Here is a 14,823-nt window from a genome sequence, read left to right as displayed (position 1 = left end):
CCAAGCGTTCTAGTTCCCTTGCTGTTGAATGCACGCTGAACCCTTGACCTCAGCGAGCTTCAGTACTTCCCATCCCGTCTTATTAAGTCTTGGCAAGTCCCATCTGCTCACCACAGCATTCATCACAACCGAATGTGACCTTGGTAGGGATAGATTTCGCGTCCGAATGCTTCGCCCACTTTGTAGCTAATCTTGTTACTTGGTTGCCTGGGAAGTTAGTCTTGCTCAGCCCTGCGGGGCGGGTTGATAAGGCAGGACAGGGTTACTTATCTATAAGTAGATTAGAAATAGCTATTTTATATGGAAAACAGCACATACGGACTACCCGGGAACTACGAACCAACCGGGATTTACGTTAAAAATATTGCTATAACATAGATCTATGCGATGTCCGCTGAGCTGCTGTTGGGAGCTCAGACGAGGCGGAACCAGAAAGGAAGATTGGAACGGACAAGGATCTTGTGTGTAGCTGTTAGCACGAATAATGGGAGTTGGAGCCGTGTGACCTGAGAAGTATGTTCGTGCATGGAAGGGGTAGAATGCGATGGTTGGTGATAATGAAATGAGGTCATGATTAAGCCGTTGAAACGGCTGGGATATTTGTGTGAGTAGGGATTGACAATGGCGGACTGGGGGATTTCATAGTGTGCCTTGACCAACAAAGCATTGAAACAATATATGGCTGGGATTTGAGACAACTGCGTTTGTTCGTACAGGAAGTGGGTGGCATAGAAACCCCGTCCGCTACATCTGGGTGGTGTCAAGTCAATTGACTACGACAATTGCCTTGCCACTGATCAATTTTCCAGCCACTGCCCCATTCCGTGCTCGAGGTTTCGAAAACAAAATAAACGGCTGGCTCATTTCTTTGACCCTCGCCAATTCATGCTTAGGTGCCTCTAATTCTGTCTCTATAACCTCATGCGCCACGACAAGGCCATGAACACAAAACCTGATTGTGCTAACCTTTGGGTCTGATAAATTGTCCCCCGTAGCAGGATGTGGCTCCATGGTATCGGGATCAAATGGTGCCCCGGGCTCGAATTGTATGACTTCGTAGCGTATGCCGTCTGGAGCAAGACACCGGGCTCGGAAGGAGAAAGTTTCACAAAAATGATGGTTCATCACTCTCGAAAGATCCGTTTGGCATGCTGCAATCCTTGCGGGGTCGAGGAGGGGGTCTAGGAGAGTCATTGCGTACAGCTGAAGCTCTTTCGCATGAGCGTTGATGAAGCACGCCTCAAAGTCCGAGTCATGATGTAACATATGCAACAAAGCAGCCTTGTGGAATGTCTCGGCAAAGTCGCTACCGGCTATTCGCAATTGATGGCCATATTAGCAGACAGCATGAGCAATTGGCCACCTATCAGCTCTAGATGCTGAGGGAGGCAGTGCTTACCAGTTTGCTGAACAGCCCTTTGATAGGCTCTGAGCATCAATCCTTCTGTGTGGACAGCTGTCCAGATTTCAGAGCAGAGAATTTGATCTCGGATGAGACGGAAAAGCATTGCCCGCAGAACCAAGTCGGGGTTTAATTGCAGGGTGTTGTTGTTTCCTACTGTGTTCTCAATCCAGCCCTTAAGATTTGTGTTCGCTTGGATTGCACGAGCGATTTTTCGTGGAGGATGCAAGCAGCTAGACAGCAGATCTGCAACTCGGATGACGCCTATCATGATAGCATTGAATGCATCTGCAATGACCACAGAATTTGTGGGCAAATCAATGTCTCGAATCTTGGAACGCAGAGCATCATGCTCGTAAGCCCTGCTGAGGCTTGATTCAAGGCCCTTGATCGTAGAGATCTGTGCCTCGATCACCTTTTCTTTCCTGCGCAATAAACTGTCTTCCTCGGCTGTACTTTTCATCTGTGTAGGTGATACCCGGACGGCGTTAGAGATCAGCCGGTCAATTGTCTTGTTCAACTCTGCTCTCAGATTATCCAAGCGCTTCACCTCCGTCTTAAGTCGTTGAACTTCCTGAGCTTCTGCAACAGCACGGAGATCAATTTCTATTCTCAAACGGGTTATTTGTCGTTTTAAAGAAGCCTGATCATCTGCACCGCTCTCCGCGTCTTCCGTCGGCTCTTGCGATGGCTGAGTCGAGGACACAGGAAAAGCTGATGTTCGATTTCGCTTTGCGTCATCTGGGAGGATATGCTCTTGCAATATACCAGCCTTTCGGAACTGCGACGGCTCCACGACCTCACCCGGCTGCAGCATGGCCCAGCCTAACATACTGCGGCTGCGGTGGGGGGTGGGAATGACCACTTCGACTGGAGCCCGTCTTTCAACATCACGAGAAGATGCGTTTGACATGTTCGCATCGAAAATGTGAGTAAGATACCAGGTATAAATTTGAAAGTCGAAGTAACTAATTGTCTTAGCAGATAGGCAGCAATAACAGAGCTTCACGGCCCATTGGTTAAAGGATGGGAAAGGGACAAGAATCGCCAACTCAGGGGACGATAGCTGTGAATGCGATGCGACCGCGGGCGCAGGGATAGGGACGTCACCTGGCGTCGTGCTGCCCTTGCCTAATGGAACCTAGTGTGCAGGCACCGAGGCTGACTTTCGATCTTAATTGGAATTCTAGCCGAGACTGCCTGGAAGGGCAGACTCGACGTGGCTGAGCGTGCCTGGACCGACAGAAATAAATCGTCCTTGCAACCCGCCCACCCGGTAGGAAGCCGCTTAAAAATTGCATTTCTTCCTTTGAGCGCTTGACCTGCTTATTTGCCTCCTTTCTTGGTGCCATGGCGAACCTGCGGGCTCTTCCATCACGCAAACGACGCAGGGCATCGACGATCATCGATCTAGATGTTGACTTACCAGGCTTCGAAGTAGTAGATGAAGGCTTGAACATGCTGGAGGCTTTCCCTAGCGAATTTTGGAGTCGGAGTCGAAGTCGAAGTCAAGGGAGCAGCCGGAGCGCGTGGACTCCGCGAGCCACAACCGGCACTGAGACGGGAACTTCCGCCCTCCCGTCCGAACCGCCCAGCGACCCCGAGCGATCCGCATCCGCTTGCATGTTTACCCCAGAGCCTCAACCGAACCAGCCACGAACCAAGTTCATCATCGGGGTTGACTACGGAACCACTTTCTCCTCCGTCTCCTACGTCAAACTTGACCCGACCGACACTCTGCATACTCTCCGCGGGGAGCAGATCATGTCCGTCATCGATTGGCCGGACACCCCAGCCCGCATGCTTCCAGAAGTACCCAGTGAGGGTTGGTACCTCAACGAAAGTTATTACTGGGGTTATGGTGCCCGCCAAGCTATTGTAGGCATTGAGGAAAACAACCTGAACTACAAGAATCGGATTATTCAGTATGCAAAGCTCCTGCTTCCAGGAAACCAAAGGGAAAATCGAGGCCCTCGTGAGGAGCTGAGGAGAACGCTGTTCAGAGCTCGCAAAGATGAGACTCAGGCAAATCAAGACTACCTCAGACAGCTGTTCAAACATACCAAGCACTTTCTTGAAACAAAAGCGGGGCTTAATGAGGAGTGCGAGGTCGAGCTGGTGTTCTGCGTGCCCGCCGGATGGCCGGCAAAAGCGATACGTACCTTACAGGAAATCATTATTGATCTAGCACAAGAGCAGAAACTCGGTATACTTGCGGCCCCGTTCGTTCTCAATGAACCCGAGGCTGCTGCCGCGTATATACTTGAGTCATGCGCGGAGAGCAAAAGTTTGTCGGTAAGTGGCTCGCTCAGTGTAAAGTTCTTATACTTATTGCCTGACGGTAGACAGGAGAAGTGTTTATAGTTTGCGATGTAGGTGGTGGGACTGTGGTAAAGCTACTTCACCCCCAAAGCAATGTCCAGCGTCGTAACGGAAAGGAAACAGGACGCGATCACGTATATGGTCGATCAAGAACAACCATTTCGGGTGAACGAAGTTGTAACCCCTACCGGTATGATGATACACTTATAAATTCCCATAAAACGATCTGACAACAAGCTAGGAAGCAATTGCGGCTCTGGCTACGCTAACCAAGCTCTCAAAGAGGAAGTCATACGCAGAATCAAGAGTACGGCATACGAGTCACTGAAGGGTCCATCTTTCGAGTACATCATTGAGCACGATCTCATGAGCAAGTTTGAATATGACATCAAGCGGAAATTTGATCCTGCAAACGGATTGGACGGACGGGAATCAATAGTTATGCACGGGCTCAAGCCCAATAAGAGCCTGGGATTTGGAAATTCGACCTTGTATATTGAGAGGTTCGTCAAATGGAGCCACCTGTACGTTGATAAGTGCTAATCGCTTACCAGACGAGATATTGCGGACCTTTTTGAACCGTGCTTGAAGGGCATAATCAAACTCATTCGCCAGCAGATCAACGCAGCGAAAGCTAGAAACCTGACGGTCCAGGTAGGTATTTTCAAGATATTCTAATTCCTTCTTTGTTCTGGGGATCTCTTTTTATGAAAGCTGATGTCCCGCAAACAGACAATTCTTCTAGTTGGGGGTTTCTCAGAAGCTCCAATCCTGCGATATCGCATAGAAGAGGAGTTCAATGATCTGAAGATTGTGTATCCTCCGGCCCACATGTAAGCTTTGGCCTCCCAGTACTTTTGTTCAATGGCTCATACCATTCTAGAGATAAATTCGTGATAGTTTCTCATGGAGCTGTTTTCCGCGCCTTCAACAAAGCAGACGGACCTAAGCGAATTGTGCAGTCGAATTTCGGGTTTCTCCAGTTTGAGTTATACAGCAACAAGGAGCATGCCCACCTCAGGGAATCTCGAAGACTCAACCACCAGGACGGAAAGTACTATGTACGTGTTTTGGACTGGGTGATCAAAAAGGTAATCCTCCTGTCTGGCAGCCTCTCCTGTGAAGAATCCTACCATGAGTCTAGGGCTGACAGACACAGAATTCGATTTTAAGCAAACAGCAGCAATTCCGGACTTGCAACTGGCAAACTTTCAAATTGGACGAAGAACTCATGATCTATCAACAAATCTGGGTGTCTGATTTCGACAACGCGCGTGATCACTATCAAAGCCACGACCCGTGTAATAGAGGTATATGCTTTTCTTGGCCTTCCCACTTCGTTCTGCCTGCATGACTGACTGGAAACTGTGTTACCACTGTAATAGGGGCGGAGATATTGGGCACATTCCAAATCGATCTGGAGCCAATCAAGAACGAGGGCCTACTAAAGCTTAAATCAGGGCCAATTGGAAAATTTTACGAAATTCACTACGAGCTTTGTATGGAAGTTAATGGAAGAAATCTCTCTGTGAAGCTGTTTTGTCCGCCCGGTGAAAGGTGCCGCGCGCAGACGCAGATTTGCATTGCAGCTGCATTCATCCCTGGCACGGATTAATCTACGCATGAAGATGATTATTCCTGGTAGCGGTTTTTGTCAAGATTGCGTCTCTGATAGCCACTGACTACATGCAGTCTTGCTAATTCCATGCAACTTCAACAATCCTCGTCCATTGGGTCCACTTCAGATTCTTCACCTGACGGTATCAGGATAGGCGAGTCCGGTGTCTGTCCAGGCCCTTCTGGCCGCTGTGGCTGTGACTCGAGGTCTTCAATCCAGTGCATCAGTAGACCGAGGCTGTCTGCTGCTCGCCAAAGCAGTCTTGCTCTCTTTAATCGATTTAGATACCCAGAGCAATCGCTGATCTGCAAATTAGAATTTAGCAGTAGGGTCGAGTAGTATAGCCCGCCCTCAGCTAGACCTTGAATTATACCCGGTATATCTGCAACAAATCCACCAAAGTCGTATCTTGATATAATGAAGAGGCAGAATCTTGCAGCCGGCATTGCGTTATTGCCTGGCAGGCTGAGACCGTCCACCAAAGCACATCCACGTCCATCGTGACAGATAGGATCCAGCCGTTGCCACAGGCATGGCTCGGCAGTATGAATAGCTAGAGATATTTTATCTCGCGAAGAAATGGCCCAGGCAGCTCGGTTGGTCAATGCATCACCAAGCGCCTTGTTAGATGCATCATGGAGGGCCACCACCGCAGCCAGGATAGACGGGACGCTGTCCAGCACGAAACCCACAAACGAGTCGCATGTATCACTTCTACCTAGCCGCCATTTTACAGGGATGCGGCCAGGGGTCCGAGAAACCGTGCTTGACATGCAGAGCATGTCGATCGCTGCTGTTAGATTGCCGACGATGGACTGTCGCTTGATCGAAGCGATGAACGGCTCGACCTGGGATGCGCCAACAGTGGGAGCGCTGCTGATCTGCTCTTGGAGTCCCTCCGGCATATGGAAGCTAGCGCTGCCGTGAGCTTGCAGTAGGAGGAGGCGAAGGGCGCGTTCGGAAACGGCAAGATACGTGAGTTGCTGGATAGGGGTCCAATCATCTGCCACATGGAACGAGATAGTGATTTTGACGTGGAAAGTCTGGTCATCTGCGCTATCGCTTGCTTGCGCGTTTGGTGCTCCTCCTCTCTCAGACCAGCAAGCCTGTATAAATGACAAAGTGTCTCCTGTGACTCGCCAGGAACCTTGCAGAGACTTTAGTATGCCCTGCAAAGATGCTTCCGAGGAGCTTTCTACATCCATGAAATCCCAAAACTCGTCCACATCCGTCTCGCTGATACAAAGTCCCAGGAACCGGGATTCGATATTCGAGGCATCCCGTACCACGCCGAGCGGAGGGCGAGTGACGTTCAGTGATGCAGAATCTGATGGATCAATCTGCAACCAGCTTAGTTCCTGCGAAGGTGATAGGCCGGATAACTGCGATGTCGGAAGTTGTGACTGGCTTGGATCCCCGGTCGAGAAGATATCGGGGTCGAAGACCTGCATTTCGCTACCTGCTAGCGTGCTCAATTCCTTTATGATGGTTGGTCTGTACCCATCACGCGCCCAGTCGAAGATGTAGTCCACTATCAGAAGTAGTTGCAGGGCGCTGCTATGTTTGCGGATGTTGCCCTGCCACAGGTCGAGGATACACTAGGGTGCGTAAAGTCTATCAACCTCACTGACTCTGGACCAAAATATATGCCCGAAGCTCGTTCAACTTACATATCTTTGAGAAGGGCCCGTGTCATCTATGAAGCTGCTTCTGACATACCAGTCTTCCCCGTGCCAGCCAAAAAACCACACCAACGGTCCCGTCAACCAGGAGGTCTCTTTTCCCGTAGCCGCACGCAGCTCATCCTGGATGGTTATTAATCTTCTTATGGTAAAGGCCGACTGCCTCTCGAGTCCTGCCGTGTCACCGATGGTATCTGACTTTGCCTCAACAAGAAGGAAAGGAAATAGTAGTGGCTTCCGGTCTCCCTTGAAAGGTGACGCTTCCAGGGTGTCGCGAACTGACTCCTGGCTGCCGTCCGCTGCTGTTCTTCGATATGGCGAATCCAGAAGTTCCTTGATGTTCTGCGTCTCGATCAATCCGTATACTCTATCTGGCTGTTCATAACGCTTTTTGGTCCTCTTTCCAGACCTGATGGGCAGAGGAGGGTTGTAGTGGATCGAGGTTTCTGCCCGATCGGAGAAGATCATGTTTACGCCGTGGAAGTCCCTAGTGTAGCATTTAGCAGCATTTTTTTAGATCAGGAGATTCTGTATCTCATCTCATACTGATTCGGCCCCAATGTCACTGAACACCGACAGGCCGTGCGCTTGCGCCTTCGCTCATCCAACGACAGCGCCTGCGCATCGCTCAACTCCACGTCCGCCTCGACCTCTGAGCGCCACAATCGGGCACGGCACGTCGGACACGACACCTCGACCGTAAATCGATTCAGAACTTCGTGTTCTAGCGAGAACCGCCAGCTGGATTCGTTCTTCCCTTCGGCCCCGCACCGCCTCGCAAGGTACGCCAATTTCACTGCTCTCTGCTTGATCTGCGCCCGCCAGGGCATCTCGTCCGAATTACTCGCCTCGAATGTACCGAACTTTAAGTCTCCCAGGTTGACGATGTGGTTGAAGAGGCGCCGCCGGGTCTCTGGCCAGTGGGCCGGCCAGCTCTCGGGCTCGATGGGGCCCAGGAACACGATGCCTTGCTGTTCCGCAAACCTGTCCCGGCTGCAGAAGTCTTCTGGTGGCATGGGCGGCATTTTGCTTTTAATGCTACCTTAGGTTTGACGTCGCTAGAGGCGACCATCGCTTAGGTTGGTAGAGGGAGCCTCACGCACGGCGACAGGCTCAGCCTCGAACCCCGCTGCATTTGGCCCTCTGGCACATGACCTACATGGGTACTCAGCAGCTACTAACCCCAATTGGAGATAGCGATGCTTTTTAGATAAGGAGAGGAGTATGGGGAATTTCAGTATATCTCTGCCTCTGTATATCGGATGACGAAGCCGGATATTCTCCGAATCAAAAAGTAACAGGATACACTTACCATCTTCCATTGCGGCTCTTTCTATCGATCCACCTTTACCTATTTAGTTTCCGCCCGCGAGCCCCGAACCCTCCGCCACGGCCCCAGAGCAGCGCTATATTGGAGGTTCGGACGAGCATCAGGGCCGGGCACTCGGCGGCGAATGGTTTTACCTGGACCGTGCGCCTCAGATTGGCTGACTTTCGCAGGACTTATGAAAGACCCACAGACACGGGAGGATTTGAGGACATCAAGCTCAACCAGGGTGCTGACGACATGAAAATCTTGCTGGTCGGTTGGGCGGCCATTGACGCTAAATTCGGCCCCCATTATGGAGCCCTTATTACGGACTCGAAAAGCGTGGCCGTTCGATTCCACATTCCGCTTGAGACGGCTCCACGACTTGACTATCATGCCCTTTGGGAGCTTCTGAATGCCTCCGACATGAAGAGAGACTTGGGTGCAATCCCTCATGTCAATGCTTGAGTATGCGGTTATGCTATCCTGTAATGCTGTCTTTGCTAGGGCCGCTGAGCACCCCAACAGAAGACGCAGTTGTGTGATTGCGCGCAGAGGGCCTTTCTTGATTGTTGTTCACAGGAATGGGTTTGCCCTGGTTAATGTGCTGCGCTGCCATGTCAGCAGTATGATTGCAGGCTTGCGGGCAGGAGTGTAGACATTGAAGGACATGGAAATGTGAGGTTTTGGGGGTAGTGGATGGTTCATTGGAAATGATAGGCATGAAGCTGGTAAAGTGCAGGGCAAAGGAAAGGAAGACAAAGGACCATTGTAAGAGACTTGGCGATCCATCCTGAAAGACAGGCAGAATGGGAAGCAAACTGTGGTGTTAAAGAGGCTGGTAAAAGTATCTGCGTTGCTTTTAACTTAAGACAGGTAAGGGTACTTATAACCCGTAGATCAAGCAACTGGTCCTTATTCCAAGACAAAAAGGAGAACATCCCTCAAACTCAGACCATCGCGGGTTGAGTTAATCCTGCATTCCCTGTCATATGTACGCCTTGGGTCTTGAAATGGCGTGTTGTATTTTGGCTAGTGCAAAGGGCCATTCCAAAGAAACAGGGCGCAGCCGCAATTTCCGAAGAGAAAAAAAGGGGGCGAATCAGGTGGGCGTCCTTCGAGTAGGTGAGACGATGGGTCGCGACCGGGCGGGTGCAGAATATGGGAGGGAGAATGAGGGAAAAAGAAGAAATTGGGAGGAGAGAGAGGCAGAACAGCGAAGACGGTTCTCTTATACTCAGGCCCCGGCGGACGGTGATGACATTACGGCGTATCGGGCGGCTATCCCGAAAGCGGCAAAACTAACCACAACAGGGAAATCACAGGTACTCGCTTTACTACAAAACTCAGCCCTTGAATGCATCACACACCCGCCGAGACCGGTTTGGTAGCATTTAGCTACAGATCACCGCATCGGCGGCACATCCAGCTAATCAAACGCATAATCCTCGGGCATGCAGCAGACCTTTGTTGGACTTCGTATCCACAATCCTCCCGTGGCATTAGCACGATACCGAACCTCCGACAAGACGGAGGTACCACACCACAAACGCAGGCTGCGATTGGCGGTCTCGGCTTTAGTTCGTGGAAGATTAATTTTTATGGCTGGTTCGTCCTGACCTTCTTGCGGGTAGGACATCCGACCTTCCTCTATCAGGTGGGGACCGCGTGAAAGCATCCATGACAGAATACATCGCGCGGTCCTGATATCCATCCGGGAATTCGACACCAAACTAGAAATCTAGAGAGTCTATTCGGTGCTCTATCGCCGAAGCCAAGCGCGAACTGCAGCGAGCCCGTACTATACGCACATCGCCCATGGGACACATCTGCGTTTGCGCTGAAACTATTAGACGTGGAACGCTTCATCTTCAGCACCTCCAAGTTCAGTGCAGTGATCATCTGAAGATGATGTTTGTTCGCTGCTACTCAAGCAAACCGTTCAAGCCCAACTTTTCTGGTATCCGACTGCGAGCGAATTATCGTCGATCTGGAAATGAGAAAAAGCCAGACCTCTCACCCCTTACGAGTTGCGCACAGCGCATCGAGCCTATAGCGTGCTTGCCACGTCGCTGAGGCAAGGTTGTTCTAACGGGGTGGAGGAACTCATGTGAGTGAAGCACGACTACAATAAACATGGTCCGGATGGATCCGACTTCCTGGAGCAGCCCAGTGACGCGAAAGGGACTCTTCTACGTGATGTTATCCCTTGCTTTGGGATTACTCCCTAAGCAATGAAACAAGTTTGGGATTGTCTGCTTCTCGCAACTACATCTAACGGTGTTACCACAAATGATATATGCCTAGATTGGAGCCGAGTAGATCTTATCGTAACATGGACTCGAGCTCCGGTAATGCCAATCCTCCAGACAATGGGATTCCCTCCGGGTATGATGAGGCGCTTAGGGTTGGGGAACACCTCGCCACTACATGCATCAGAGATATAGACAAGAACGAATGCCATCCGCCGCCAATCCCTCGAGGTGTGGGATATGCACGGCTTTCCCTGCAACATGGCACTTTCGGCAGGTGCTAGCTGATTATTCTGTCTCGAGGTTAGAAATGAACATTGTACCTGGCGGACGCACATCATTCACTATGCGCCGCAATAGAGTTAGGAGCACCGCCGCTACCTCTGAGTGACTGCCTGTCTTCCGTGGTTGCCAAAGCGTGATGACGCGGAACATCTGCCAATAGCCGGCGGGCATTTGCAAATGTCACAGTACAAGCAAATGAGATGGCTGTGAGTTGTCCACCTGTTCTTCCGTTGAAAGGACGAGCCAAGGCCGAACTATCAAGGAGTTCTAGATTACGCAATACTATCCAGTGTCTTTAATGGACAGTATCCGAACCCTTGAACTGTCCATCTGTCGATTACAAGCTCAACAATGTGCGTTTGCATCAGGGCACTGGAGAATCTCGCAGGGATTCCGAGGAACTGGAGGAAAACGATGAAGGGCTGGCAGTCTCGCCCGGCAAGAACAAATGCCCATGCCAGCCCCGGCATAAGTTTTGCCTTCTCTCGGTCACCAATCCCATATTTATTGGCTATCCATATTGACGAAAATAGATACTATAGTCTAACCTGAGATCCAGCATAGATTCAGGTAGATGTCGACTTGCAAAAAGCCCTGTAGCAATATCGGAGGCTAAAACGCAACTCAGATGTCTAGTAGACGGTCGACCAGTCATCTCAGATGGGGTTCAGGCCAGTCGGTGGGGAAAGCATCGGTGGCTAGGCTGTTAGACATTTAAAGAGGGAGATTGTGTTCCCTGAGCACTGGTCTTTCCTGCCAGTCTACCCCTTGAAAGCCCTTCTACTCCGATACTTGTACCTTCTTCAAATGGACATCAGCATCACTTATATCATCAATCATGGTCAGCGCACCATCAAGTAGATGGTGCACGTATTTCCAATGCCTTGGTTTCGATCTCACCAAGGGGTCTTGGAAGGGAGGATGCTTCGATAAACTTCATCGAAATCATGCAATATTGGACATCTGCAGGTTCTCCTGAGACCTTTACAAGGATGTACAAACAGCGGGTCAGGAGTTACAACTTCTCGATTGAACTGGTCGAACACATCTTCCACGACAAAAAAGCGACACCGGCGAAAAAACCACACTCAAGGACGAGCTGGTTTCTAAGCTTGAGGCTTGTGAACTCCAAGAATCTGATAGCTCCCAAAAACTTGAAGCTGGCGACAGTCCCAAATTTCCCTGAATCTGACCCGGTCACCGAGACAGCGGGGTATATATTGGACGTATTAGCTGCGAAAGCGAAGTTCGACAGTACGAAAGACGCCCTTAATTATGTCTACGTCTCTACATGCGGTACGCCGGTGTCATTTCAAGGTCACATCTCGGAAGCCGTACTACGGCTTCGTGAACTGGACTGGGCAAGTGAACTGGACTGGGCAAGTGATGAACCGTGAGGATTGCCTGCTATTCGCGGAGTTCGTTGACGAACTCACGGTCAAGAAAGAGGCTATGGAATTATTGGACAAGAACCTCAAACGGTACTCGGATCTCCTCCCGACCGTCATAGAATTTGCCGCTGAATATGTTAACGAGGCGTCGCAGGGCGTCTCCATACTAGGAGGATATGTTTTGTCACATAGCTTAATAACCATGACGATTAACCATGGCGCATCGAGACGGGAATATATACACCATAAACAGCGTAAATTAGTGGTGCTCGATCTAGTATTGAACTGGAACACCTTGAATTCAAAGTGTCACACATCTGACAGTTTGTTTTTCTCTCTGCATAGCGAAGTAATGCTGGGAGCAACGCAATTCGGGCTATCTATCTACTGTTGCTTACTTCATAGCCAGGTAAGCTAGCCCTAGCCCCTCCCCTGTTCATACCCGCCTTACGATCCACCATGCATACAACAACCACCCCCTCCTCTCCCCTCTCAAAATAAAAAATTTCTCTTGCAGCTGCTCGCCAAAAAATAAAAACATACAACAGCTGGGATTCGCATGTGGTCACCCACCATACTACTAACCAGCCGGCGTGTGGCTTAAGTACGGCTGAGCGGACGGGAAGCCCTGTTCTCCACACCCTGTGGTCGTATGTGCTAGATCACAATAAACTTGATTCTATATAATAGTTATCGTACAATCATTCAATGAGATCAGGGCGAGTGCACAACAGACAGGGTAAGATCCTCATTTTCGGCCCAGAATCTCCCATTCCCGAAGTCAGCTGAAAGCCCTTCTGAAGCCTTTTTTATCTGATTCAATCTCATGGCAGTTGTCCCGTGACGAATGGTTTTAATATGTCTATCCGAGAATACCCACGAGCCAGTTTTGACAAGATTTATGCGCCATGTCTATGGTGCCGAGCACAAGTGACTTCTGTTCTTTATCGTGGCACTCAAGGGAACGTTGGAACGTTATTGACGACATTTGCACATTGGGTACAAGGATACTCATTACCATACCATAAATATGTCCACTTGAGCTGCAGGGAATAAAACTATCCATTTCACCAGCTTCCATTGACAGTCCTCTTCAAACCACCATGTACACCAAGTCCCGTCGTATTGGCTTTCGGCTTGGAGGAAGGGCTTCATATAACTGAACGCTCTCCATGCTGCAACACTGGGCTCTCCCTGGGCAAGGCGTAGCGACACTGCCTTGGTGCTTAGAGATGTCACTGAAGAGAATTATATTTCGAGAGCGTGGCTGGCTGAAGCGGAGCGTGTCTTTTGGACACCTATGAAACGGTCCGCGTTACTGGTGCGTTGTCTGCTGATGAACTCTTTTTATTAATGCCTTTTAATGGTGGGCGGTTTGGTACTCTGTTCTCTTGACTGCACCTCCGCTGCTGTCTCTCTATGCACTATCTGGTTTAGGTTGGGATTTTGGACAATTTCTGTGATCGCAAATCATGATTTGTCCAGTTTCACCGTGATTCTGTCTCGGTCTTGTTATGATCATGTTAGCGGAGGTCTGGCCATTCCGGCCTCAAACTTTGAAGCGGGAAGGAGGGAGGTGGTTGGGGGAGTGAGAAACAGGTGTAAATAACGCAACAAAGATAGTTCCCGACGGGAGTCCTGAGGCCTGGGTCTACCTGCTGCATTACACCTTGAGTGTACCTAGGTAGTATTTATGTTGCTTCTTCGGCGCGAGTGTTAAAAGATTGGACTCGAAGCATTATCTGCCTTGCCCTTTTGTTCCTGCCCTACCCTACCCTATTCGTCTCGGAAGTGTAAGTATACATGGAAATCCAGGTAGATATATATCATCTTTATCGCGAGCAGAGAACCTGCTGAAGAAACTTGTTTATGGTCTCCCGCCGAGTACTGCCTCTTTGTCAGAGAAAAACAAGGTATGATAAGAATGGAAGCACATGAATACGTTCTTCGTCCCGGTCGTGACACTCGCCGGGGTTGTACTCGGTATGCCGAGTCCCGTTAATTGAGTTCAATAATAAAGTTTGATAAAAAAAAAACCCCCCGAACGGGGCCACTTTACAGAGCTTCCATATATAGATTCGCGGAGGAAACGGAAGAATAAAGGAGAGTAGAACGTGAGAAGAGTCGGGCCACCAGAATCATACAGCAAGTTTCCAAGTGGACCTTCCGTATCACAGATTTTAGGTACTTAGTCTACGGAGGTGTGCACCAAAAGTCTTCGCCGCGCTAGTAATGGCGCTAGTGAAAGAATGTATCGGACCATAGCGATGCTTGTAAATTACTATGGCCACCAATGTTACGGACCATTCTTAACTTAATGCTTTACTTCTGCTTGATAAATTAACTAAATAAGGAAAATGAAGCTATTTAGAGACCTCGGGTGGCCATGAAGCAAGATCTTCGCGCGTAGAGAGCTAACCTTTCAGCCGCTTGCCCTTCCAACTCCGCGTATCTTGGTCCTCGCGGCCTTCCTTGTATTTATTACCCCCTTTATTTTAAATAACTTCCTGTATATGTCTTATAAGCCTTTTAATCCAGTGTTAAATTTATTCCTGAGGCAGC

General features: G+C 49.8%; 4 protein-coding genes across 4 annotated transcripts; 2 read left to right on the top strand and 2 right to left on the bottom strand.

Annotated features, from left to right (window-relative positions):
- Positions 1-372: 372 nt before the first annotated feature.
- BDV14DRAFT_210696 (uncharacterized protein) lies at positions 373-2,315 on the bottom strand (the record flags this gene model as incomplete). Its single annotated transcript, XM_073775950.1, has 2 exons — positions 373-1,313; positions 1,400-2,315. The coding sequence occupies 2 exons, from the start codon at positions 2,313-2,315 to the stop codon at positions 766-768; spliced, it is 1,464 nt and encodes a 487-aa protein (XP_073625135.1). The 3' UTR covers positions 373-765.
- Positions 2,316-2,752: 437 nt separating this feature from the next.
- Positions 2,753-5,339, top strand: BDV14DRAFT_202987 (Hsp70 family protein; the record flags this gene model as incomplete). The annotated part of the gene is made up of 9 exons (XM_073774181.1): positions 2,753-3,697; positions 3,748-3,774; positions 3,848-3,914; positions 3,966-4,227; positions 4,279-4,378; positions 4,457-4,557; positions 4,608-4,815; positions 4,884-5,034; positions 5,110-5,339. The coding sequence occupies 9 exons, from the start codon at positions 2,753-2,755 to the stop codon at positions 5,337-5,339; spliced, it is 2,091 nt and encodes a 696-aa protein (XP_073625134.1).
- Positions 5,110-8,049, bottom strand: BDV14DRAFT_210694 (uncharacterized protein; the record flags this gene model as incomplete). The annotated part of the gene is made up of 3 exons (XM_073775949.1): positions 5,110-6,940; positions 7,013-7,511; positions 7,571-8,049. The coding sequence occupies 3 exons, from the start codon at positions 8,047-8,049 to the stop codon at positions 5,438-5,440; spliced, it is 2,481 nt and encodes an 826-aa protein (XP_073625133.1). The 3' UTR covers positions 5,110-5,437.
- Positions 8,050-11,817: 3,768 nt separating this feature from the next.
- BDV14DRAFT_202985 (uncharacterized protein) lies at positions 11,818-12,267 on the top strand (the record flags this gene model as incomplete). Its single annotated transcript, XM_073774180.1, has 1 exon — positions 11,818-12,267. One exon carries the CDS (start codon positions 11,818-11,820, stop codon positions 12,265-12,267), a length of 450 nt encoding a protein of 149 aa, XP_073625132.1.
- Positions 12,268-14,823: the final 2,556 nt, after the last annotated feature.

This window comes from Aspergillus stella-maris (assembly GCF_047715825.1).
Source record: "Aspergillus stella-maris strain CBS 113639 unplaced genomic scaffold BDV14scaffold_54, whole genome shotgun sequence".
NCBI lineage: Eukaryota > Fungi > Ascomycota > Eurotiomycetes > Eurotiales > Aspergillaceae > Aspergillus > Aspergillus stella-maris.
The sequence above is the reverse complement of the archived record's forward strand: the minus strand, read 5'-3'. Positions and strand labels throughout refer to the sequence as shown.